Below are 26258 nucleotides of genomic sequence, written 5' to 3'. Positions count from 1 at the left end.
TGCTCATGTGTGAGACGTGTCTTGATTGGTGTCATTGACGTTGGAAACGCCGCACTCCTCACATCCCGCCTCTGAATGGCCGCCTGCTGTTGAAAAAAAAAAAAACGCCGTCATCCTCCATCAACATCCCACCCAGAGCCAGCGATAGATGGTCTGTCTATGGTTCTGTTCACTCCAGCACACAGTGTTTCCTCTATAGTCGGTCAGCAGCGGTGGGCCGCCGCACTTCTCCACCCTTGTTAAACAAGACAAGTGTGCAAATGAAAGTCATAAATTATGCTCTGAATAAAACACAAAATAATCATTTAGTTGTAGCTCTGCAACTGGCCATGTAGAACCAAAAGTGGAGACAGAGACGTGGACTGAAGTTGAATCGACCCCACCCCCCTAAAAATGACTCCCACCCACCACTGTTAACAAAGAATTATAGGGGAAACACTGCAACTAGCACCAACACTTGTCCCCCATCGATCTAGCCCTCAGACGGCCCGGCCTGGGCCCACTGCCTCGCTCACAGCAAATACTCTGAGCTCCAACATGGGGAGGAGGCCGAGGAGGGGGAAGCAGACAGGGGGAAAGAGTGGGGAGCTACCGTGGAGCCTGCCGGGGCCAAGATGACCTCCGGGGGAGGAGGAGGAGGAGGAGGAGGAGGTGTGGGCGGAGATGCTAAAAAAGCCAGGATCCACGATCTCCCGCCCGCCATCGACTTGGAGGATCCAGACAGACCGGACGGGCTGGACGATCAAGACCAGGAGCCGATGGGAGTGCTGGCCGAGGAGCCGCAGAACGCCCGGGCGGCGGTGTCTCCTCCCATGACCCCCCAGCAGCCCTACATCCAGTACCAGCACTCCTCCTACCCGCCCTACCTGGCGATGTGCGAGAGCGGCGGGGGCTCCTACAGAGGGGTGTCCCCGACCCTGGTCCACAACTACCCGGGTAAGAGTCCGAGTTTAAAAGGATTATATATTATAGGTTAAAGAGATCATTTTGTGATTACAGTGAAGAAGTAGATGTTTTAACACCTTAAACTCCCTCAATTGATTCTTCAATACTCCATAATATGATGTAATGCATTTATGTATTAGTCAAACCCAAATGTTCGGATGAACCCCAAAAAGTATCCAAGTGCTGCTGAATTTGCACCTTTAATGAAAAATGAATTAACAGTTTTAAGGTGTTATTTTCACCGAGATTTTGACGCAACAATTTTAAAGCATTAAGGCACAGAGTAGCACACATTTTACATTAAAGTCACTTTATTTATGGATAAAACACATTTACACATAAGAGATGTAGCACCCAACACCCTACAGGAGGACTGCGTCTTTAAATATAGCAACTACTGTGTGTGTGTGTGTGTGTGTGTGTGTGCGCATGTGTGTGTTTCCACACCAGGTTTCCACTACCCTCTGTACGGTAAGACGGCGGGCCGGGAGGAGTCGGAGGTGACCCCGCCCGGCAGAGGAGGCGCGGTGGGCGTGAAGCAGAGCGGAGACCCGTCCTCGTCCTCGGCCCTGGAGCTGCTGCAGCAGCAGAGCCACCAGTACCACGGCAAATCCCCCGCGGTGAGACGCTTCACCGCCACACTGCAGCGCTCATTCACACACACACACACACACACACACACACCGGAGGACAAGACATGGAGGCTGAAGAGAAACACAGGGATCAGACGTCAAACGTTTCAACTCTATTATACATGAATCTATGTCGTTTTCCTGCAGTACAGAACACACATCACACACTCCACCAGGCCGGATGAGCGGCTTCATGAACACGCACGACACGCAGGAACAGCCCAGAAACGTTGAGTAAAAAGTGTGTGTGTGTGTGTGTGTGTGTGTGTGTGTGTGTGTGTGTGTGTGTGCGTGCGTGCGTGCGTGCGTGCGTGCGTGTGTGTGTGCGTGTGTGTGTGTGCGTGCGTGTGTGTGTGTGTGTGTGTGTCTCTGAGCAGCCCGGCGAGAAGGGTTCCCCCGAGGGAGAGAGAGAGACGGAGCGCGAGAGGAACCACCTGTCGTTTGCCCGACACCTCCACACACACCATCACACACACCTGGGTATGAGCTACAACCTGATGTCAGGACAGTACGACATCTACCAAGGTACCGCGCACACACACACACACACACACACACACACACACACACACACACACACACACACACACACACACACACACATTACACGTTTTCATCTGAACTGAATGCTGTCGGTGTTTTGTCTAACTTAACGGTTTACAGGACGTTTTATTTTGAAATGTGATTTCCTTCCTGTGCTGAAGGGTTGAGCTCCCGGTCGCTGGTCTCCAGTCAGCAGGTGTCGGGTCACTCCTCTACCGGTGAGTGTCTGTGGTCGCCGTGGTAATGATCTGCTGCTCTGGTTCTCCTGGAGGTTTCAGGAGAACCAGAGGAGAACGTCTGTGCTTGTTTAGACCCCTCAGTGATGGGACTCTTCTCTACGTCGTCCTTTCCTTTAAGTCTTTTAGACTCTTCGTCTCCGTCTGTGCTGCACTTCTTCTTCAGCTCAGCGGATCACAGACTCACAGATTAGCCCCTAAAATTGGCATCTCATGAAATAAATTGGCTCCATCTTTTCTTTCATAAAATGCAATCTGGGATCAGAATAAGTCTGACGGGTCAATAAATCAAATGTGGGAGCGGTCTCTCCGGAGGATTATTACCCACTTCTGAAGCGTCTCCATATTTCACGTGTGTTCTGAGGCCGCTGTGCGTCACTGTCTTTGTCTGAATGTGTGACGTCATGCAGAGGGAACCTTAAAGGAGAGAGAGACGTGAAGAAGAGCAGCAGCTCATGTCTGATATGTGACGATCAGTAATGAATCGTCTTATTATCTTGTGAACAAACACAATGTGTGTAGGTCTGTTGGTCATGTGATGACGTTATTCGGTCCCTCTAACAGAGCTCCTGCAAACATGTATAAAGTAAAACAATGATCATTTACAGCTAGGGTTGCTCATACAAGTATTTTTTTGGTGCATAACAATAAACACAGAAAGTCAAGAGACGTAATAATCTCTAGGATGGTTTGCCAACCGCCAACAAACACTGAGAAGAAGAAGAGGAAGGAGGAGGAGGAGGAGGAGGAGGAGGAGGAGGAGGAGGAAGAAAGAAGAGGAAGGAGGAGGAGGAGGAAAGAAGAAAGAAGAGGAAGGAGGAGGAGGAGGAAAGAAGAAAGAAGAGGAAGGAGGAGGAGGAGGAGGAAGAAGAAAGAAGGAAGAACCAGAGGATGAAGAAAGAAAGAAGGAGAAGAAGAAGAGGAAGGAGGAGGAGTATGAAGAAGAAGGAAGAAAGAAGGAGAAGAAGAAGAGGAAGGAGGAGGAGGAGGAGGAAGAAGAAGGAAGAAAGAAGGAGAAGAAGAAGAGGAAGGAGGAGGAGGAGGAGGAAGAAGGAAGAAGAAGAAAGAAGGAGAAGAAGAAGAGGAAGGAGGAGGAGGAAGAAGAAGAAGGAAGAAAGAAGGAGAAGAAGAAGAGGAAGGAGGAGGAGGAAGAAGAAGGAAGAAAGAAGGAGAAGAAGAAGAGGAAGGAGGAGGAGGAGGAGGAAGAAGGAAGAAGAAGAAAGAACCAGAGGATGAACAAAGAAATAAGGAGAAGAAGAAGAGGAAGGTGGAGGAGGAGGAAGAAGAAAGAAGGAAGAGGAAGAAGAAAAAGAAGAAATACTGAAAGTGAAGCGACACATCTTTAGTTTTAGATTTCTTTGAGACCGACTCAGCCTCTAGTTTGGCGATTCTGCCGTCGCCATCTTGGATTACAGCCGTCGCCATGTTGTTGTTTTTATGCAACCAGTGAACAGGAAGTGACCACATCTGGACTGAGGAGGAGTGACGTAGAGACGCCGTATACGTCTCTGGTAGAGACCTGCCAAGCACCGAGTAGCCCCGCCCCTAAATCATGCCCTGCTTTATGGTCTGTTTGACTCTAAATGTTCCATAATGTACTAAATGAACATCATGCTGTATTGAAGAAGACTGTAAACTAGAGATTGAGACCATAAACTCATGTTTACAATGTTTACTGAGGGAATAAATCAAGAGAGAAGTAGAGTCATTTTAGACTAGACTTCTATACAACCAGAGGAGTCGCCCCCTGGTGGACACTAGAGAGAATGCAGCTTTAACACGTGAAGCTTTGACTTCACTTTAAAGAACCGGAGGTTGCCTCCTGGGTTCAGGCAACAAAACTACCAGTTAGGTTTAGGAACAGATGGTGGTTTAAGTACCGTAACTACATTACGTAAGTTACGTGACAAATAAATCATCGAGCAGCTGAAAGATCGCTGTTTGTTGGTCAGCTCATCTGTCTTTTAATTATTCTTTTTTTTTTAAGCTGTGGTCCTGAACACACCTGAAGTCTCTCCGCTGTGTGACTGAAAGCCTGTGTTGTGTGTCCTCTTTGTCTCCACAGAGAGTGAAGGGAAGAAGTAGGACCATGTGAGAGACCTCGTTCTCACATGAGGAACGGCAGATTTATCAGACATCGATTCCACGGTGTTTAATAAGCGTCGCCTCGCTGAGAGGCAGAGAATTCAGAACTAGAATTAAAAAATAAATAAAAAAGACCCTCTTTCATTTGGTACTAATGAAAACCACGGACGGAGGGGCTGTACCAATCCAGACTGTTTTTAAAACTCCCAGAATGCCGTGCGTCAGCCCTGTTGCAGCTGTGGCGTTGAACTTTATAAAAGAAAAAAAAAAGAAATGCACATTTATGGTAGTGTATTATGATGATGATATGACTGAATGTACTGAAGAAGACTATCCCGAGAGAGTTGATCTTTTTCTTTTTCCTTAGAGAACTAAAGGAAGCTAAAGAGTCTGTTACTATCCTTCTTATTCTGATTATTGAAGTGGTCCTCCTCCCTCCATAGTGCTGACGCTACACATTTGTATTACTAACCTGTAACTTGAGCGTAACCATGTTGATTGTATTGTCTTTATGTGAGAGTAAACCTTCACATCGAACCTGCCCAGTGCCATGTAGGAGCCCCACCCGGCGGTGTAAATACTCTGTACAGACTCATGGCGGAGCACTGACATGCTTTTATCGTACTCTATGTTGACCTCCATCCCGGGCCGTGCAGGGGGAGCGGCGGGCGGAGCGGAACCGGGTTCTAACTCTATCAGACGTCCTGTAAAAAACACACGTTCCACTCATGCTGCACATGTCCCGATTGGTTGGAGAGTTGTGTGTTGAGTGGCCGTTAGCTCCAGCTTGTGCCTCGTGGAATCGCTTTTCTTAACTCGCACCGCTTCGGTTTAAGAGTTGGTAAAAGGTTTGGGATCAAACAACGGCTACTGAAATGGACCTGAGTTCTCAGACATGAGCCAAGCAGAAAACTCTCGATGTTTCCTAAACCTAACCAACCCTTAACCACAGCATTGGGAGACCTTTGAATTTGGTATTTACAGTCAACTCAACGCAGATGTGAGCCACTGTACTTGTCCATTTTTGGGGCATAATCCAAAAATGTGACCCTTTATGCTTTATTCTTTGTCCCAAACGAAGATGGAGACTCACCTTGTGTCAAATTGAATGTACACCAGAGAACATATATATAGAATAAAAGAGTGCGTGAGGGTTGTGTTTTCACCAAAACAGTGACTTAATTCAGAATTCTTTTACTTCTAAAATTGACAATCGGCAAAGATCTCTAATGTTTGAATCCGAGGTACAACCTGGAGCTACGTGAATGAATAAGATGCCAGTGAGTGAGTTCTGTTTTACTTCAACATGAAAGACACACATATTCAATTTTACTTTGATTGGCAGCGCCTCTAAAGGACAATTCCAGTGTTAACATGAGCCTTTTTTTGGCTAATTTTCTACATCTTTTTCTCTATTATTACGTCTGAAGTCGCCACTTTACTCGAAACTAAATGGAATTTAAGTTTGTTCAAGTACAAGAGTGAGTTTAAGACCAACAGCTAAAACATTTGTATATTCATGAACTCAAAGCATTTGTTTGCAGCAGTTTGAGAAAAACGCTAAATTCAATGTAGTTTTAAGTATCGAGCAAAAGCTCCACATCAAACAACTAAAATAAGATAGAAAATATGATTTAGCACAGAAAACACTGGAATTATCCTTTAAAATTAAAATGCCCTGCCAGCCAGGTCAAGGCGATCCACAATCCTTTGCTCCGCCCCGGCTCCCACGCTCCCTCCTACAAGCTAACTAGCTCACTGCAGAGCCGCTGATAGACAGAAAGGTTTTTATTAGCATTGCTGCCAAAAGAGCTGCAACACCTGGAGAACAAAGAAGCGTCCAACACGCTGAGTACCTTTACTAAAGAACTGTTCTTAAAGGAACAGCGTGTAGCATTTATGGGGATCTATTGGCAGAAATGGAATATAATAGGATTAAGTGTGTTTTCTTTAGTATAATAACCTGAAAATAACAATCGCTGTGGTTTTTTGTTAGCTTAAAATTAGCTGTTTATTTCTACATATGGAGCCGGTCCTCTTCAAGGAGCCGGCGGCCATGTTTTTTTTTCTACAGTAGCCTAGAAAGGACAAAACAAACACCGGCTCTAGAGAGGGATTTTAACCTTGTCATGTGGCCACCGTAGTTCTGCTACACGCGTGGCCAACGGGAGAAGTTTCATTTGGTTGCAATCTATAACTTCACCACTAGATGTCGCCCAATACCACACACTAGCACCTTTAAGTACACTTTTGAGATATAGGCACACTGGTACTTTAATTGAGTATTTCCATTTCATTTCATGCTACTTTATACTTCTACTCCACGACATCTCAGACGGCAGTATTGTACGTTTTACTGCACTATATTTATTTGACAACTTTAGTTACTTTACAGATTCACATTAATATTACAATGCAACTAGCTACTGAATAAACCGCAGTACATGCATCCATCAACTTCTACCATGATGCCTTCAAAGTTGCGTCACACAGACCGTAAATAAGAGCGTCACACTGGAAGAAGAACTCACGTTAGATTGTAGTTCTGAGCCGGAGAGATCTCAGTAACTTCCTTTTCGACACACAGAACGTGTGTGAAGTTTGGCTGCAAAACATCCAAATAAAATGTGTATCATTACGATGACATGGCTGGCATTTGTAAAAACTAAATAATTCCAATACAAATGTATTCATAAGGCACAGTTAACAGTTAACAGTTGACCAAACTGTAGTACAATCAAAATATAGCCAAAAAAACCCCACATAAAAGCAAAAAAGACAAAGCAGCTCTGATAGTGAGTTTAAAGCCAGAGAATAAAAAGTTATTTTCTCCTCATGCAGCATGAAGTAATGGTGGATATATATATATATATATATATATATATATATATATATACATATATAAAACCCGACGCGGTCTATCAGCGGCTCTGCCTCACTTAAACAACACCTTACCTGCATCGTATCCGTGATCATTCTATTACTTGAATATAGTGCTATGAACTCTGTTTACACGACGCTGTCGTCTTTTGGGAGACGCGGCGTTGTCTTATAAAGGCTGCTTGGTATATCTGTTCAGTTTCAATCCACCCGGTGTATCCAGTTAACAACACACTGAAATCATATAAACATGGAACCTGCTGTTGCTTTTTTATACTGTATATGCCTTAATTCATATGTTTGGCAATCACGATTAAAGGATGTTTTATATAATTGTTTTCGTCTGTGGAGCTTTGTCTTGAGAACGCTTTAATCGACGTCAATGAATAGTGTAAAACCACCGTAATAACCCTTTATTATCACATGAGTCAGTGTTTCATTTGGTGGACCGGGGAGCAAAAGCAGACCCGTTGTGACAGCATTAATACTTTATGAATAACAGTCAGCTAACGCAGGTCTCGGTTCATTAATGTGTTCGTGACTTTAATGTTGCTGCTGGTAAAGGTGGGGCTCATTTTAACACGTGTATTCATGATTGTAACACGTGAATTTACAGTCTTCGGCTGTATCATAATTATTGTGTTAATTATATCATATGTTACACTAATAATCTTGCATTTGTGAATCGAAAAACTGTCCAAAAAATGTAATGAGGTATAGAAAAAGTCCAGTATTCCCTTTGAAATGTAGTTTAATGTGGCATGAAATAGAAACACTCAAGTAAAGTACAAGTACCTCAGGATTGTACTTCGGAACAGTTTGTGTAAATGTACTTTGTTACTTTCCACCTCTCGCCACTGGTACATTAGTAGTATTAGTAGTATTAGTAGTATTAGTAGTAGTGGTAGTAGTAATAGTAGTAGTAGTAATAGTAGAAGCGGCACTATCAGTGTTAGTGGTAGCGGCCTGCAGTTCCACCCCCCACCAGCATGGCGGCACTGAACGAATAACCGTCTCCGCCATCACTTCCGGTTTCAAAAACAAAATGGGTGGCGCCAAAGCTTGACAACAAAGCGGCTGTTTTGCTGCCTTCAACCAACGGACAGCGAGCCTCCGAGTAAACGAAAAGCCTCCGCTGTGTTTTAAATGTGTTGAGTCTGAGATTCTGAGTTAAGTCGACGGTGTAAAGAGGAGTTTAGGGGAAAAAGTTGAATAGTTCCCCGTTTAAAGTTTTACAAATGTCATCATGGCTTCGAAGACCGACCAACTTCTCATCGTTGTGTCCATCCTGGAAGGTAAGCTCGCAGTTATCTTATGAAGTCAGAGTTATACTGTAAACATTACATGCGATATACGATGTTTTAAATACTTTTAATACAGTTAAAATAACTTTTGATGCTCATGCTAGCTAGCGTTAGCAGTTAAATCCATTCTGAAGTGGCATCAACTGTCGTTCAAAAGCTGAAAACTTTATTGTTTCCGTCACAGAACACGTCATTCAAGTCCTTTAGCTACTACAGTAAAAGTACTAGTAACGCACTGTAGAAATACTCTATTACAAGTTAAAAGTCCTGCATTGAAACTTTTACTGATGTAAGTAACGTTATTATCAGGAACATGTAGGCTAACGTTACTTACAGTGTGAAAATACACATGAAAATACACATGAAAAGTTCTCATTGTGCAGTAAAACTACTGTTATATATGATGTTTAGATTAATATTACTGCTGCATTCATGTGTGTGTTTCATGTTTACTCCTTTATATCACGTTGGTTAGTTTAATCCACAACAATATTTCATATTATATAAGATGAAAATATATTGACATTATTTACAGTGTGTAGCTGTACTTCACTTCTACTAATTAAACATAATTAAACCCAACTTAACTAAGTAATAACATATAATTAAACCCAACTTAACTAAGTAATAACATATAATTAAACCCAACTTAACTAAGTAATAACATATAATTAAACCCAACTTAACTAAGTAATTCAATATAATTAAACCCAACTTAACTAAGTAATTCAATATAATTAAACCCAACTTAACTAAGTAATAACATATAATTAAACCCAACTTAACTAAGTAATTAAATATAATTAAACCCAACTTAACTAAGTAATAACATATAATTAAACCCAACTTAACTAAGTAATTAAATATAATTAAACCCAACTTAACTAAGTAATTAAATATAATTAAACCCAATTTAACGAAGTAATTAAATATAATTAAACCAAACTTAACTAAGTAATAACATATAATCAAACCCAACTTAACTAAGTAATAACATATAATCAAACCCAACTTAACTAAGTAATAAAATATAATTAAGCACAAAGTTGTTATCATTGTAATCACTTCAACAATCTTTTTGTCCGTCACAAAACTTCTTCTTTCTTCAATCATGAACTATGACATCATTATTGTTATTGTTATTGTTGTTACTCCTGCGTTGGTGTAACAGCAGGACTTTGCTGTTGCAGGCGGTTGAGCTGGAGCTCAGTTTGAACATGAACTCATGATTACTTCCTTCATGGATTAAGCTGCTGATTATTCTCTACCTTCATCCACTGATTGATTGGTTTGTGAAAACAGTGAGAAATGGCATCACAGTTACAGTTTGTTTAGTCCAAACCTCAACATTATTACTCATCGATTAGCACTAATACAGCATCAGAGCTTAAATGTGTTGCTTTCTTTAATAAATACAAGTTAAAGTTTTGTCAGTTTTCATGTCAAACACAGAGAAACAAGCAGAGTTTAGAGAGCGGTTGGACTTTTTTCAACCCCGTCTCTCCTCCACCAGGCCGACACTTCCCGAAGAGTCCCCGTCTCAGCCTGGTGGTCCGGGCGAGCTTCGATGGCGAGCAGCTCTCCACGGACCCGGCGGAGCACCGGGACCGGCCGCACTTCAGCACCGAGCTGGCCTGGGAGCTGGACCGCCGGACGCTGCACCAGCACAGGTCTGAAGCTCCGAGACGTCGTTTAACAACGCGGCTGCTCGCGTTAAAGATGTGTGTTGTTGTGCTCAGAGACGAGAGTCAGCATCACCGCTACCAAGGACCGCCGAGCTGCAACTACCTGTTCTATTCACATTAAGCGGCCATTTTCTGTCTCTATTCATCCATTCTTTGAATTAATTGCAACACGTTCTCACTTTTTGAGAAGCTGAATTCATCAAATATTTAACATTTTTACATGAAAGAATACCTTGATTGTTTTCTATGTTTCGTCAATTAATTCTTCAACTATTCTTTTGTAGCTTTAATTGACTTATTATATCACTGAGATGTTCTATTAAGAACTGGTGCTCGATGTTCAGAATCTCACAAGGAAATATAAATGTAACCATATTTATATTCATAAATTACACTTAAATATAACTGCAATATATGCAAAATTATTTGTAAAAGTAAGGTTTTCTGTTTTTATTTATTTTTAATTGTACAGTACTTTAAGCTATATAGTCTGTATAAAATGTGCTATATACATAAAGATTATTATTATATTTCCTGATATATTCCATGTTAATAATAATAATAATAATAATAATACTTTTATTTATAATACACCGTTGAAAACAAAGTTACAAATTACTTTACAGTGAAACTCAATAATACAAGTTGATAAAATCCAGAAAAAATATATAAAATAATATAAATAATTACAACAAATAAATAATTTAAAATAAAAGTGATTATTAAGAAGAGTTTTGGTTTCTTTCCCTCTGCAGTATTTTATTCCATTTTGCCTAAACTGTGATGTTGATGCATCGCGTGTTTTCTCAGGCTGCAGAGAACTCCCATCAAGCTTCAGTGTTTTGCTGTGGACTCTGAGACCAAGAGGAGCGAGAGCGTCGGCTACATCATCCTGGACCTGCGGTCTGTGCAGGAGGTCCAGCAGGTGAGCGTCTCCTCCTCCTCCTCCTCCTCCTCCTGTCTCGACCCGTACATGAACCCAGCTGCTGCTCACTGGGCCCAGTAACGCGTATGATTCCTGCTTCTGTCCCGTCAGGAGCCTCGCTGGTTCCCGCTGCTGAGCAGCAAATACACCAAACAGAAGCCGGCGCTCCTCCTCAGCGTGTCGCTGGAGAGCGAGGCCAAGCCCTCCGAACCCTCTCCTGATAGGTTCAAAGCCAGGACGGCCCCGCCCCGACAAGGTCAGCTGGTTCCTCCAGACTCGTTACCGCATGATGTATTTCTGTTTACATATCGTATTCATATCTTCTCCTTCTTCTCTTGTCTCCCTGTTGTTCTGCTGCTGAAGGTCCTCCTGCAGTCGCCGACCTGCTGCCAGACCAGCTGGAAGCCTCACTGGTCCCGGACCAGGGCTACCATCAAGTGGGACCCGCAGAGCTCTGCTCCGACATGTTCGTCCTGTCCGTCACCGTCGCCTTCGCCACCAAACTAGAGCAGGTACGAGTGGGAGCGGCCAGTGGAGCGCTGCATCCGTCACAACAACCGTCACAAATGATGTAAAATGATCATTTAAAGCACGGGAATCAAGACATCGCCGTAATATCTTGAGTCAAAAATACTCATTTTTATCACCCTTAGAACCAACTGTGTTCTCTTGTGGTTCCTCACAGCTGATCCCCAGCACCGTGAAGCTGTCGGCGGAGGAGTCGGGCTTCTTCTTCTACTACACTTTACTGGGCAACGACATCACCAGCGAGCCTTTCGACAACCTGCTGAGCCCCGACTTCGAGCCGGAGCGCGCCTCCGTGCGCATCCGCAGCAGCAAGCAGGTCCTGCAGAGCTTCCTGTCTCATCAGCCCAGTTTACAGGTGAGAGTGGGCGGAGTCTGGAGGAAGCTACCACCTGATGACTTTGGGTTTTTTGTCTCATCACACGTGTCCCTCCATCTGTCTGTCCTCGTCAGATCCACCTGTGCTGTGGGAATCGCTCTCTGGGCAGCACCGACGTCTCTCTGTCCGCTCTCTCTGCCGTGTCCGTGGATCTGGAGAACCAGGCGGCGACGGTGGAGGGAGCGTTTATCCTGAAACCTCCCAAACGCACCAGACAGGCGCTGCCGGCTCTGCCCGCCGACCTGCAGCCCACTGTGGGGGTGGCGGTCACCCTGAGGAGGGAGGAGGTCACACCACAGGTACGCGCGCACACACACACACACACACACACACACACACACACACACACACACACCAGTAGTGTAACAGGCTGCTGTCGATCCGTGAGCTGTACGAATCCTTTTCAGTGAAAATTAGTACTGGCTGAAGGTACATTATAACGTGCTCCTCCTCCTTCCCTCCCTTCCTTCCTCTCTCTCCTCCTTCTCCTCCTCCTCCTCTCTTCACTTCCTTTCTCCTCCTCCTTTTCACCTCCTTCCTTCTCCTCCTCCCTTCTTTCCTTCCTTCTCCTTCATTGTTAACAACTAATCAAGAGGAGAGCTAGTAACGTTAGCAGCATCGCTAACGGCTAACCAACGGAGGTTCACTTCAGTTACACTATGATGCCTTCAGGCTCTGCTCCGTGAACATGAGTACTGGCTGAAGGTACATTATAACGTTATCGTGATGTGTTCACATGTAATCTGTGAAATGTAGTTTTGGTGATAAACTTGAATAAATCCAGTGGTTTGAAGGAGATGTTTTCATGTTAATATAAAATAGATATTAGAGATGAATGATGAGATGTTTAACTTCATAACACTTCTAATTCACTGAGCAGAGCCTGAAGGCATCATCATATGAAAAAAGAGATCAGAGACTAGAACCACATGTTCTACTGAATACTGGAGGAGAACCATCGTCAGGAGAACTTTATTTACACTGTGATGGTTGACATGTCCTCAGTCTGCGTTATACTTCCTTCTTTCTCCAGTCTGTGGGGACTAAAGCAGCTCACTCCTCTCCTCCTCCTCCGGCTGCACAGAGACCTCGTAGCTCCTCTCCGGCTCCGAAAGCTCCCCCCTCTCCTCCGCCTGGTCCTCCTCCTCCTCTTCCTCCTCCTTCCTCTCACACAGAGAGCGAAGCGGAGAGTCTGCTGGAGGAGCTTCAGCGTGGCAAAGAGCAGGCGGGACAGCTGGCAGGTGAGAGCCGGAGACGCCGCCTGTCAATCAGTCGGGAGCCACAGAGGAGTGACGTTGTGTTCGTGTCTCCAGCTGCTGATCTGGAGCTTCAGAGTCGGACTGAAGCGACGGCGGCAGGCGGAGCTTCGTCCGTCAGCGTCTCTGCTCCCAAAGTGTCCATCCCGTCCTCCGCCCACCACTACTGCTTCTCTCTGGACCTCCGCGGCCTGAGAAACCTCAGCCTGACGCACCACGTCGCTGCTACGCTCAGGTGAGGGACTCCGTCTTCATCTCGGCTTCTCTCCCCGTTCTCTGCATGTTTTAAAAGGTGTAGCCCGGCAGCTTTAACGGCGGCGTGTTTGTCTTCAGGTATTCGTACCCGTTCTTCGGCAGCGCGGCTCCCATCATGACCAACCCTCCTGTGGAGCTGCAGAGGAACGTGGAGGCGACTCTGCCTCAGTCCTACTGCGCCTTCGACTTCGCCGCTCTGCCGCAGCAGCTGCAGGACACCTTCCTCAGGTAGACACACACACACACACACACACACACACACACACACACACACACACACACACTTTACACATTCAGAGTGCTGACCTGCTGGTAGAGTGAGGGGGGAGGCTCTTAATACTAAACTGGCTGTTTATTGTCCTGTTTGTATTCTGTTTATTAATTAGATAAACAACAGACACTGTCTGTTGTTTCATTATAATATCCTCTTTATGTTCTGCAAAATCACATTTTACCAACAGGTGGTGCAATAAGACTGTGTTTTCACATTGGTTTAGTCTCTGAAGATGCACTCTAACATGTCTCTCTCTCTCACTGTCTGTCTCTCTCACTCTCTGTCTCTCTCACTCTCTGTCTCTCTCACTCTCTCTCTCTCTTTGTCTCTCTCACTCTCTCTGTCTCACTCTCTGTCTCTCTCACTCTCTCTGTCTCTCTCTCTCTCTCACTCTCTCTCTCTCTCTCTCTCTCTCTCTTTGTCTCTCTCACTCTCTCTGTCTCTCTCACTCTCACTCTCTGTCACTCTCTCTGTTTCTCTGTCACTCTCACTCTGTCTCTCTCACTATCTGTCTCTCTCACTCTTTGTCTCACTCTCTCTGTCTCTCTCTCACTCTCTGTCTTTCTCGGTCTCTCTCACTATCTGTCTCTCTCACTCTTTGTCTCACTCTCTCTCTGTCTCTCTCTCACTCTCTGTCTCTCTCTCTCAATTCAATTTTCAATCAATATGCTTTATTGGCGTGAAAGTTTAGAAACAGTTTTGTCAAAGCATCAACAGGATTAAACATACAATAATATGAATACACAATATCATGAATATAACATCAAGATAAATGAACTTTAAATCTCTCTCTCAGGGTTCCTCTGGTGGTGGAGGTGTGGCACAGAGACTCCACCAGCAGAGACCAGCTGATCGGCCGAGCCTCCGTCCAGCTGTCTCACCTGCTGAGCTCCGAGAGGACCGGACTCGTGGCGTCGTCATCGGGGGAGCAGAGCTGGAGACGGACTCACCAGGACCGGATCCCCGTGGTCACGGCGCACCGGTGAGGGAAACAAAGGGTGACTGAGGAGGTGGGTCACATGACGACGGTTAGAAGGGTTAAATAAATGTGTCGTACGTCCTTCAGGCCCGGTGAGAAGGTGGCAGAGCTGAGCTATGTGGCCACGCTGGAGGACCTGGGGCTGGTTAAAGCCAGAGAAGTCATCCTGCCCGACTCTTCACAGGTGAGACAGATGGTAATGTCATTAATAGTAACCTTGATTAGAATAGCAGGTAGAATGAATGATTATTGGAGTTCACTAGATATTACAGGTGTACCTAATAAAGTGGTCTCTGGTTTTGTGGAGATGTTTTTAACTGTTTTTAATCCTCCATGTGTCGTCAGAGCGAACCTGCGGCCCCCCCACAGCCGCCCCCCCACCCCGCTGCACCCGGCCTGAACCTGGCCCCGCTGGGCCCCGCGGCCCCCAGAGACACCCTGGAGTACCGTACGGCCCTGGAGCTGGAGCTGTGGAAGGAGGAGCAGGAGGACCTGTTTGACGATCAGGTAACAATATATATATAAATAGAATATATATATATATATTCTATATTTTTTTATATATATATATATATATATATACATATATATATATATATATATATATATATGTATATATATATATATATATATATATATATATATATATATATATATATATATATATATGTATATATATATATATATATATATATATATATATATATATATGTATATATATATATATATATATATATATATTTATTTTATCTATAAATAAATATAGAAATCATTTGTGTATCATACTTCATTTAAACAGGTGTTAACTGCTTTATTAAATATGAAGACAAATAAAAGCGTGTGTGTGTGTGTGTGTGTGTGTGTGTGTGTGTGTGTGTGTGTGTGTGTGTGTGTGTGTGTGTTCTTCAGTTGAGGAGGAAGGAGCTGAGCCACATGAAGGCTCTAGCAGAGGAGTGGAGGAGGAGAGACCGAGAGAGAGAAGCTCTGGTCAAGAAGAAGGTGGAGTTTCATCACTAAACAAATACTCACACCATGCTTACCTCCACCTTACTGTGTGAATGATGTAATGACGACTGTCTGCAGGAGGTGGAGTACGACCTGCTGGAGGAGCAGCTGCAGAAGACTCTGTCTGATCTGGAGAGAAGAGAGAAACAGCTGCTTGAGGCCGAGCTGGAGGTCCGACTTTTTATCCATTGAAATATCCAAACATTAAATTACAACATTGTCAAAGTCACTTTTGTGAAGCGTGTTTCTACAGTGACCCTGTTCGTGTGCTCAGACTCAGCGGCTGCAGAAGGAGCTGCGAGCCGAACACGATGCGACCCAGAGGGAGCTGCAGGAGAGCAGCAGGAGGCTGCAGCTCGACTGTGACCACCGGGTGGAGCTGGAGAGAGACAAAGTCCGGCTGATGGAGGAGGAGAGAGCCCGGCTGCTGCAGCAGGTACGTTATTCATCAACCAGTGAACAGGAAGTGACCACATCTGGACTGAGGAGGAGTGACGTAGAGACCTGTCAATCACTGTGTAGCCCCGCCCCTAAAGCATCCCCTGCTTTATGGTGTGTTTGACTCTAAATGGAGCATAATGTACTAAATGAACATCATGCTGTATTGAAGAAGACTGTAAACTAGAGATTGAGACCATAAACTCATGTTTACAATGTTTACTGAGGGAATAAACCAAGAGAGAAGTAGAGTCATTTTAGACTAGACTTCTATACAACCAGAGGAGTCGCCCCCTGGTGGACACTAGAGAGAATGCAGCTTTAACACATGAAGCTTTGGCTTCTCTCTTCAGAACCGGATGTTGCCTCCTGGTTCAAACTCCCGCGACTAAATTGTTCTTTAGTTTCCCCTTTAAAGGAGTAAGTTTGTATAACTCTGTTTGTGTTTTCAGATTACAGACGCTGAGTGTCGGTACAAACAGCTGGAGAAAGAGTTCCGGCTCTACAGAGAACAACAGAACGTCAGACCTGAGTTCAGACTGCAGTCAGAGGTCAACCTGCTCACTCTGGAGAAGGTAATCTACTAGTTTGAGTAGAAGACGGATGATTTTTACGCAAGGAGAATATCTCTCTCAATCCCTCCATGGTAAGTGTCCAGGTGTTTTGAGACTGATGTTTTCTTTGTGTTGTGGTTGTTGAGGTGGAGCTGGAGAGGAAGCTGGAGTCCACCACCAAGTCCAAGCTGCACTACAAGCAGCAGTGGGGCCGCGCCCTGAAGGAGCTCGCCAGATTCAAACAGGTACCGTCGGGTTAGAGTCAGAGCGTCAACGCTGTCACCATGTGAAGTTATGTCAGCTGAGGGATGTTCAGAGAATACATAAACATGTATTCATACAAAAACATAGCAGTCAAAGAACCAAACACAAACTACCCATAGTTTTAATTATCATTTAATATAGCTATTATTATTATTATTATTATCCTGATTAATTAACCCTAGTTTGGTTTATAAAATATAAAAAATGGTTAAATATACTCGACTCGATCACAGAAAACAAAGAACAGCAGAAACTATTTAAGAAGCAAGAACCAGTGATTTTGTTCTGACTGTTACAATTAAAATAGTTGACTCTTAAAGGGACAGTTCACCTGTTGTGTCGTTTGTCATATCATATATTGTTTCGCTGTGAGTTGCTACGTTTGGGAGATAACCGGGTGCCATCTTGTCCCGTTATATTAGAGAGAAGTCAGACATCTGCAAACCCTCTCGACTCACACCAGAACAATCGAGATTGATGAACATTTATTTGGGCTGAACTGTCCCTTTAAACTTCAGTCCATTGATCTTGATAAAACCAATACATTACTACTTAATTACAGACTGGTTGAAGTTCAGGACTCTGGAATCTCAGACGTCGAACTGTCCTTGAACGCACCGACGGAGAAGGTTTTAGGAAAGTGAATAACATCAATGAAGAAAGGTCAGAAGTAAGAATCAAAAAGGCTCCGTTGAGACCGAAGCAGAGGCTCAGCGTCGTGACAGCGGCCGTTCTTCACAGCAGATGATCGTAGTTTTTCTGCGTCGGGACGTCTGCGGGTTTTTAATCTGCTGCTGCGGACGAGCTGACAGTGTTAGGACATGTCACAGCTCTGTTTAAAGACACGCAGCGGGCGGAGGAAACGCAGCTCAGCGAGGCCGCCATCCGTCAGCCCGCCTCACTCCAAATACTCCAAATACTCCAGTACTAGTACAGCGAGGCGTATGTGCTCCAGTACTCAAAGCTCAACGTAAAGTTCCTTTAGATGATAAAAAGCATCAATATATCAACACTCACATACAAGTAAACGTCCTGCACTCAAAGTAAAGTAATGTTAGCAGAGAAATGTGCCAAATCACCAAAAGTAAAATGACTTACAAGTACATAGAATTGTACCTTTACTGGTTGAAGTTGAAGTAGTGCAGAGTTTAAGTACTTTATACTGTTCAGTCAGCAGCAAATTCTTCATGAGTCTTTTATATACATGTTTTATTAGTAAAATGAATAGTAATATTTAGGATATATGGATCCATATATGTGTGTGTGTGTGTGTGTGTGTGTGTGTGTGTGTGTGTGTGTGTGTGTGTGTGTGTGTGTGTGTGTGTGTGTGTGTGTGTGTGTGTGTTGAACTGATGGCTCTCACACATTACATTGTCTACTTCACCCTCAGCTAAATATTTGGCTCTGGTGTAAAAACACACCTCTCTCTCTCTCTCTCTCTTTCTTTATCGCTCACTCTTTCCTTTTTCTTTTTTCCTTCACACACACACACACACCTACACACACACACACACACACACACACACACCTACACACACACTAAGTGGGGCTTTAGACTAATGTAAACACACACAGACCTTATCTGACAAACTAATAACTGTTACTGACATTAACCAGCTGGAAAAACTGGACGCACATTTTTTTACCCTTTTCTTTCTGCATCAATCTCTTCCCCCTCTTTATGTGTTTCCTCCCTCCCATCGCCTCTCCTATCTCCCCCTTTTCCTCCATTACTCTCTTTTTATTCCTCTCCGTCATCTTCTGCCTCTTCTCTCCCTCTCTTCCTTTCTTTCTTTACTTTCTTTCTTCTTTCACCTCTTTACTCCCTCCTTACCGCTCTCTTTACCTCCCTCTTCCTCCTTTTTTTCTATCTTTACAGACCTCTCTTTCTTTCTTCAAGCAGCCCTTAACTTATTTGTCCTCCCTCTCTTCTTTTTCCCTCCTTTCTTTCAGTTCATATTTCCATTGTCCCTCCTCCTTTTTTTTTTGTTTTCCTCTTCTCCTCTCTTTTCCTTTCTTTTCTTTTCTTCTCTCTCTCTCTCTCTCTCTCTCTCTCTCTCTCTCTCTCTCTCTCTCTCTCTCTCTCTCTGTCTCCCCTCCTTCCTCCCCCCTTCTAAGTGCCACATCATTGTAAAGAAAACACGGTGTGATTTATTTAGCTCTAAGGGGGTTCGGTGCTGAGTGCCCCCCCCCCCCCCCCTCCATTAATCATCCCTGGGATTTGCGTTGAGCAACAAGCTAGCCGGGCGCTAACTATTCAGATGTCACACTCTCTCTGTTTTTAAATCAAATATCGGGCCTGTGTTTACACGACCATCCGTCTTGGCGCTCTGAGCTCTCCTATTTATTCTCTCCTCTCAGCGCCTCGCATGGCGTCTCTGTTTAGCTCAAGTCGGATCATAAAAATTCTTCGTCCGAGGGAATAAATGTGCTTTTTCAAACCCGGGAGGTGCAGAGCGAGAATTAATGCGCAGACGGCTCCGCAGGTTTTCAGATCAGAGAGTTTTAGCTTTGGTCTTTTTTTTTTTTAATTCAAAATATTGGGACAAGGAGCTTAAGTCGGGTCTCTTCTGAAACACAAATATTGGGACAAAGAGATTAAAGTTCAGAGCCGAGAAGCTAAATTTGGTATTTTTACAGAGTAGAGGGCCGGGCAACTCAACGTTTTAAAGCTGGTTGTATCTGGAGAGAGAAGTAACATTTTTATAGGCTTTATATAAAGAAAGAAGATATTTATATCTTTATATTCAGCCATCTGCACTAAAGTCACCAAAACCAGAAACCAGCAGCGAAGTCTGCAGAACTTAATAATGTTAAAGTTAATAAAGTTATGAATAATAAGCTTTGATAAATAAGATCCAGAGGACTTGAAGTGTTCATCTGTTTAAATCCTCAGTTATAAACTTATAAAGTTGGTCTCCTTGGAGGGTTGTTTTTGGGAACATAATCATGTTTTTATTTAAAACTAAATTAATAAAATGAAAAACTAAATAGATAGTTTATAGTTTATTATTTGTCCTCAAGGAGGAAATTATGTTCAAATTCTTTGCATTATAGTTTAAAACACTGCTGAGGTTTTTATCCTTTGTTCAATGGTCTTATGATCTTATGCTTGTTGTTTTCTTAATGTAATACAATTAATTGGTTTAATCTGTGGGAAAAACAATTGTAGAAAATTTAGAAAAATGTCTGTTTTATTCATAGTGACGTCAAATATTTTAGTCCTATCCAACTTAACGTCCTTTTCTATGTTTGAAGACACATTGAAACTAAATAAAAACTATTGACGGTTAATCGATTATTAATGTAATTATTTCCACTCTAAAGCAGTAACTTTGCCTAAATAAATACAGTCGATACGTCAAGATGCCAATAATTTAATCATCGTAGTTATATTAAAAAAATTATATTACTATATATGTTCAGCATTTTCCGGTTCGGCAACATTGTTCAGACTAAATATATTTTTATATCGTGCTTTATGATCTCGATAGAGGAGACGGAGAAAACGAGGTTGATTTTATCTTAACACATTGAGCAGTTTAGAGTTTACAAGGACAACATGTGGAGACAAAGAGCACTGGCATTGGATCTAAAATAAGCAAAAGTATGATTTATTTGTTATGATGTATTTATTTATTGGGTATCTTGGTTTCAGTCGGTCAAAGTTTCGGGGGTTCAGACTAAAAACGTCCCTCTGTGTCTCCTGAGTCCGTTTGTATAAAAAGCTGTCCGTCAAGCAGCAGATGTGACGAGTGGTCTGAGTTCCAGTGTTACTGGTCCCAGTGGAGACGCTGATGGTTCCCACTGGTCACTGGTGGAATACGACGGAGCTCCAGTGCGTTCCAGACGGGGGGAGTCAGGGAGGCTGCAGGCGAGGGATTTTAATGGAGTGTTAACACGAGTATAACGGTGTGTTTTTAGACACTCGACGTACAAAACCTAGACTGCAAAAACAAACATCAACAAACCAGAAAGAAGAAACCGTTGTAGGTCGTCGAACATTTTTATATTCTAATCCTAAAACCTCTCCTACCGATTCACCAAACTGCACAAACTAATCGTTTCCTTTGAGCCGAACAGATTTGATCATTAACATAAGCAAAGCCCCCAAAGTTTGTGCTGTCGTTTACAAAAATGTCACAAGAAGAAGAATTTCACACCACAGAGTTCTGTCAGAAATCACAAGAACAAAACTAATTTAAGCAAATTCAGAAGTCCTTTTTTGTCCTTTTTGGGGCAAAAACACTCGACATACACTTGATTAAACTATTTTTAACATCGTACAGACCAAACGCTTGAGAAAACAAGCAACAGATTAATTCATAATGACAGCGCTCGTCCTTATTGATCAAATAGTTCCTGATTTAAATACACATTCTACAACATTTAAGAACTTTAACTCTTTATTCATTTAGCAAAACAAGCTTGTTATGAAAACAAAACCCACTGAAGGACTTCACCAGTGAGCTCCGTGGTTTTAATCTTGATATTAAAGTTTCCAGCAGCTTCTATCGCACACAAACAGACCTCATTGTTAAACTCTGCTCCTGTGTCTCTTATCTCTGACTTATCGCTCTAAAAACACAACACTGAAAGATAAATACTGCTCTGGAGTCAGTTCACCCTGTGAGTACTGGGTTAACTGTGCCGTTATTTAGCCGATTACGGTACCAACAGTATTTAAACAAAAAGTTATAACTTTAAACAAAAAATTATCACTTTAAGCAAAAAGTTATAACTTTAAACAAAAAGTGATAACTTTAAACAAAAAATGATAACTTTTAACAAAAAGTGATAACTTTAAGCAAAAAGTGATAACTTTAAGCAAAAAGTGATAACTTTAAACAAAAAATGATAACTTTTAACAAAAAGTGATAACTTTAAGCAAAAAGTGATAACTTTAAACAAAAAGTGATAGCTTTAAACAAAAAGTGATAACTTTAAACAAAAAGTGATAGCTTTAAACAAAAAATTATAACTTTTAACAAAGAGTGATAACTTTAACAAAAAGTGATAACTTTAAACAAAAAGTGATAGCTTTAAACAAAAAGTGATAACTTTTAACAAAGAGTGATAACTTTAACAAAAAGTGATAACTTTAAACAAAAAGTGATAGCTTTAAACAAAAAGTGATAGCTTTAAACCAAAAATAATAACTTTTAACAAAGAGCGATAACTTTAACAAAAAGTGATAACTTTAAACAAAAAGTGATAGCTTTAAACAAAAAGTGATAACTTTTAACAAAGAGTGATAACTTTAAACAAAAAGTTATAACTTTTAACAAAGAGTGATAACTTTAAACAAAAAGTTATAACTTTTAACATGGCCTCGCCTCGGATCAATTCCACAGTATCGTGATGTGTTCACATGTCATCTGTAAAATGTAGTTTTGGTGATGAACTTGAATAAATCCAGTAGTTTGAAGGAGATGTCTTCACATGAATATAAAATAGATATTAGAGATGAATTGTGAGCTGTTTAACTTCATAACACGAGCTCTAAACACGTTATTATACATCATTAAAACTAATAATGACTAGATTTATTCATCAATAAAAATACAAACTTTTATTTACTTATCATTTGAATTGTGAGTTTTTATGAAGAAAAAAAACACAAGCGTCAGTCTTCACACAAAACAGACGTTTCATATTTAGTCCACATTTTTCTGTCATTTGTCTCTGAAGTGAAGTCATCGTTGTGTTTCATCCATCACCCACCCCCCCCCCCCCCCCCCCAATCAAAATAAACCCTCAGTATGAAAACCTCCCCCTGAACTCCTGCAGGTGTTGAGCTGCCCAGAAAAAAAACTCCATCTGAGCTGAGAGAAGTGTGTCCACATGTGTTTGTACGAGCCCCCCCACACAGCTTGACCTCTGAAAGTGGAGGCAATTAATGGAGGGAAGAAAATATATCTATATTATATATATAGTAAATAGTAAGTAATCCGGTACGGTCAAACCGGTGTTTCTATCTCCTTAAATTTCTACGTTGCCTCTAAAGTTGTATTTTAAAGAGTTTATGTTGAATGTAAATTCATCGATGTTCTGGAGGTATATATAGTATTCTATATATGTATTCTACTATATAGAGTAATGGTTACGTTTGTGTTGTGGTATTTGCACCTTCCATCAGCATCTGTGTGGATTTCATCCTCAGCTGTAGCTGCTGGAACTTTCATCATGTAAGAATTTTAAAATCAGGGTCCTAGTAGCCCCCCCCAGGCCTGGGTATCACCTCGTCCTCTAATTGTTTCAGGACTCGGTCCTCAGGTTGTCCTTGGCAGCGGGCACTAGAGAAAATGTTTAGCCTGTTTGTTTTTCTAGTAATTAGCCTTAAAAACGCTCCGTAATACAGACGGCTAATGGTCCTCAGAGAGCGCTGTGTCAACACTGTGTGTGTGTGTGTGTGTGTGTGTGTGTGTGTGTGTGTGTGTGTGTGTGTGTGTGTGTGTGTGTGTGTGTGTGTGTGTGTGTGTGTGTGTGTGTGTGTTTGTTCTGTGAGGCGATCAGCCGTGTGAACAGCGGTCGGGCAGTAATGTGAAAATGTTGGTTTTCCCATCCAGAACCGGTGGTTCTGCTCTGTATCACCAGAACACACCGACGGGTTCCAGCTTCTCCAATCTCCTCCAGTCTGATCGTCGCCATCTTTCTTTTTCTCTTTCTTTTTCAGCGTCTGAAGGCGTGAGAGAATCTTGAAATACCTGCTGAAGAAGTTAAACTCCCAGCAGGTTGTTGCCAAAGCTCTGACACCACATTAGTGTTTCTGTCTTCTTGATTTATTAATCTGCAAGTAGACGGAGCACAGATTGGCATTGTGGGTAATTTTGGGGAGTCTGAGCTGGAGGCCGGAGCAGCTGAGTGAAATACGACTTCTTCTTCTTCTTTTTTCTTTCTGTTCTCATCGTGATCGTGTGAATTCCTCCGAGTTGTTTCCTCTGGGAGGTTTCTATAAAAACGTGAAACCAGACAAATTCATCACCGACTCCGTGTAAATTATGAAAAACAGTTCTTTGGCATCAAAACGAACACATTTCAGCACCGAGGGTCAGAGGGTTATTTAGAAATGTCCTCGGTTCAGATTTGATCCGTAGACAGACGAACATGTTTGAAAGCACAAATGAAACATGTATATTCTCTGTGAATATACGTCTAAATAGTGTGTGTGTGTGTGTGTGTGTGTGTGTGTGTGTGTGTGTGTGTGTGTGTGGCAGAGGGAGCAGGAGAACGCCATGCTGCGTCTGAAGAAGCAGCAGGCGGAGCTGGAGGCCATGCGGCTGCGCTACGTAGCCACGGAGCAGAAGGAGGAGGTCCACCAGGAGAGACGGGAGCTCGACGACATCAGGAACCAGCTCAACAGGTGAGGAGGAGGAGGAGGAGGTCGTCTTCATCACGAACAATTACAGTGAAGGAGTCGCTTCCTCCGACAAACACCATAACATAGTGCAGCTGCTAATGAATAAGAATAAAATATTATAATTAATATAAATTAAAACTTTATAGTTTAGTAGTTTATAGGAATAATAAATATGAGAACAGGTTGTAGACAGATATACAATTAAATGTACAGGTATAAAAGGTAGTTAAATAAATATATTTTTATATATATATACTGTGATGTGTACATGTATTAACAGGTAGTAAAATAAATATATATATAAATATATATATATATATATCTGTTGAACCGGTGTTTCTATCTCCTCAAATTTCTACATTGCCTCTTAATATTGTATTTGAATCTATTTAATAACAGTTTATCTTCTTTGACAGATTAAAGCAGCAGGAGGAGGACAGGTTAGGCCCCGCCTCCTCCCAGAGTGGCCCCGCCCCCACCCAGAGCCTGAACGAGGGTGCCGACGAACACCTGAGCCGCCTGCTGGAGGAGAGAGACACTCTGCTGAGGACCGGCGTCTACACCCACGAGGACCGGATCATCGCCGAGCTCAGCAGGCAGATCCAGGACGCCATGAGGGACCGAGGGACCCTGTGAGGTGAGTCATCAAAGTCCCAACTGATGTTATTGTTACATGAACGACATTTATTGTGCTGTTAGAGCGTCTTCAGGCAAACTGATATGGGTTATATTTAGCTAGATAAGAACATGCTGTGAGCTTATCTCTATTCTATAAGGGTCGACTTCTGGACTTTACAACATCTGGAGGAATGTTTGAGAAACAACATCTGGAATCTAATTCAACAAGTAGTATAACCCTAATACTATTAGAGTAGCCAGAAATACTGTGTTTTAACCCAGTGGATAAAGGAAACACAACATTTAAATGTTGATTTAGATTTCAATGACAGTGTTAGGTCTCTCTTTACCATCATAAGACTTCATTAATCCTGAAACCTCTTCAAAGATTACAGCAGAAAGAACATATGAACAATAGAGTCAGAGTTATTAAGTGGAAAAGAAGTCATACTGACACCAAAGGTTGAATAGAGTAGAACTAATAGAAAGTTAAACATTCAACTGAAATAGAACAAGTACATTACAACAACAGATTAAACAGCATCTGAGGTGGATGAGGAATATTAACACCAGTGCCTAATAAGAGCCTAACAGTACTATTGCACATGGAGTAAACATCCAAACTCTCTCTGTATATATACACACATACTATACTATGACTTTTAAAGCAACGTGTTTAACGTTTAACGTGATCTTCTGTCCTCCCTCATGGTGACCACAGGTTCAGTCAGGTGATGCAGCCGCTGGTCTGATCCCAGTTCAACGATGGACCCCCCCCATAGACCCCCCACCATTACAACCAGCACACCCCCCCCCCCCCCCCCCCCCCCTCATTATGTCACTCAGTGAAGAATAACAGTGATATATATATGTGTGTGTGTGTGTGTGTGTGTGTGTGTGTATATATATATACACACACACACACACACACACACACACACACACATACTATATATATATATAGTGTGTGGTGTGTGTGTGTATATATATATATTTATATATATATTAAAACATGCAGACTAGCAGACTGTTCTTTAGAATTGGTCTCTTGGTCATCAGAGGGTTAAACTGAAGCGTTATTAATAACCTGTGTTAAGTTATTAGAGATGAGTTTGT

General features: G+C 42.4%; 2 protein-coding genes across 3 annotated transcripts in view; both read left to right on the top strand.

Annotated features, from left to right (window-relative positions):
- The window catches only part of znf608 (zinc finger protein 608), a 48473-nt gene extending 40582 nt beyond the window's left edge, over positions 1-7891 (top strand). For both annotated transcript variants that reach the window (XM_068703811.1, XM_068703812.1), the window contains 5 exons: positions 477-936; positions 1396-1565; positions 1955-2102; positions 2282-2338; positions 4422-7891. In XM_068703811.1, coding sequence (XP_068559912.1) covers positions 477-936; positions 1396-1565; positions 1955-2102; positions 2282-2338; positions 4422-4441 — 855 coding nt within the window. In that variant the 3' untranslated portion in view covers positions 4442-7891. The remainder of the gene's footprint in view (positions 1-476; positions 937-1395; positions 1566-1954; positions 2103-2281; positions 2339-4421) is intronic.
- A 77-nt stretch (positions 7892-7968) lies between these two features.
- Positions 7969-25950, top strand: cep120 (centrosomal protein 120). The gene is made up of 20 exons (XM_068703539.1): positions 7969-8616; positions 10139-10295; positions 11121-11235; positions 11347-11491; positions 11599-11747; positions 11921-12118; positions 12214-12438; positions 13173-13630; positions 13729-13878; positions 14721-14906; positions 14991-15087; positions 15249-15410; positions 15813-15902; positions 15987-16079; positions 16183-16344; positions 16799-16921; positions 17047-17145; positions 24382-24527; positions 24941-25161; positions 25864-25950. The coding sequence occupies exons 1-19, from the start codon at positions 8568-8570 to the stop codon at positions 25158-25160; spliced, it is 3024 nt and encodes a 1007-aa protein (XP_068559640.1). The 5' UTR covers positions 7969-8567; the 3' UTR covers position 25161; positions 25864-25950.
- Positions 25951-26258: the final 308 nt, after the last annotated feature.

Source organism: Cebidichthys violaceus, unplaced genomic scaffold (genome assembly GCF_023349555.1).
Source record: "Cebidichthys violaceus isolate CVI_PGR_0920_01 unplaced genomic scaffold, fCebVio1.0.p SCAF_9, whole genome shotgun sequence".
Classification (NCBI taxonomy): Eukaryota; Metazoa; Chordata; class Actinopteri; order Perciformes; family Stichaeidae; genus Cebidichthys; species Cebidichthys violaceus.
This window is presented reverse-complemented; position numbering and strand designations above follow the sequence as displayed.

Excerpts from the sequence above, each read along its gene's own strand:
- cep120 (XM_068703539.1), top strand. The coding sequence starts at position 8,568 with ATGGCTTCGAAGACCGACCAACTTCTCATCGTTGTGTCCATCCTGGAA. Across the intron at positions 13,631-13,728 it reads CACGTCGCTGCTACGCTCAG|GTATTCGTACCCGTTCTTCG; the intron begins GTGAGGGACTCC and ends GTTTGTCTTCAG. Across the intron at positions 15,411-15,812 it reads AGGACCTGTTTGACGATCAG|TTGAGGAGGAAGGAGCTGAG; the intron begins GTAACAATATAT and ends TGTGTTCTTCAG.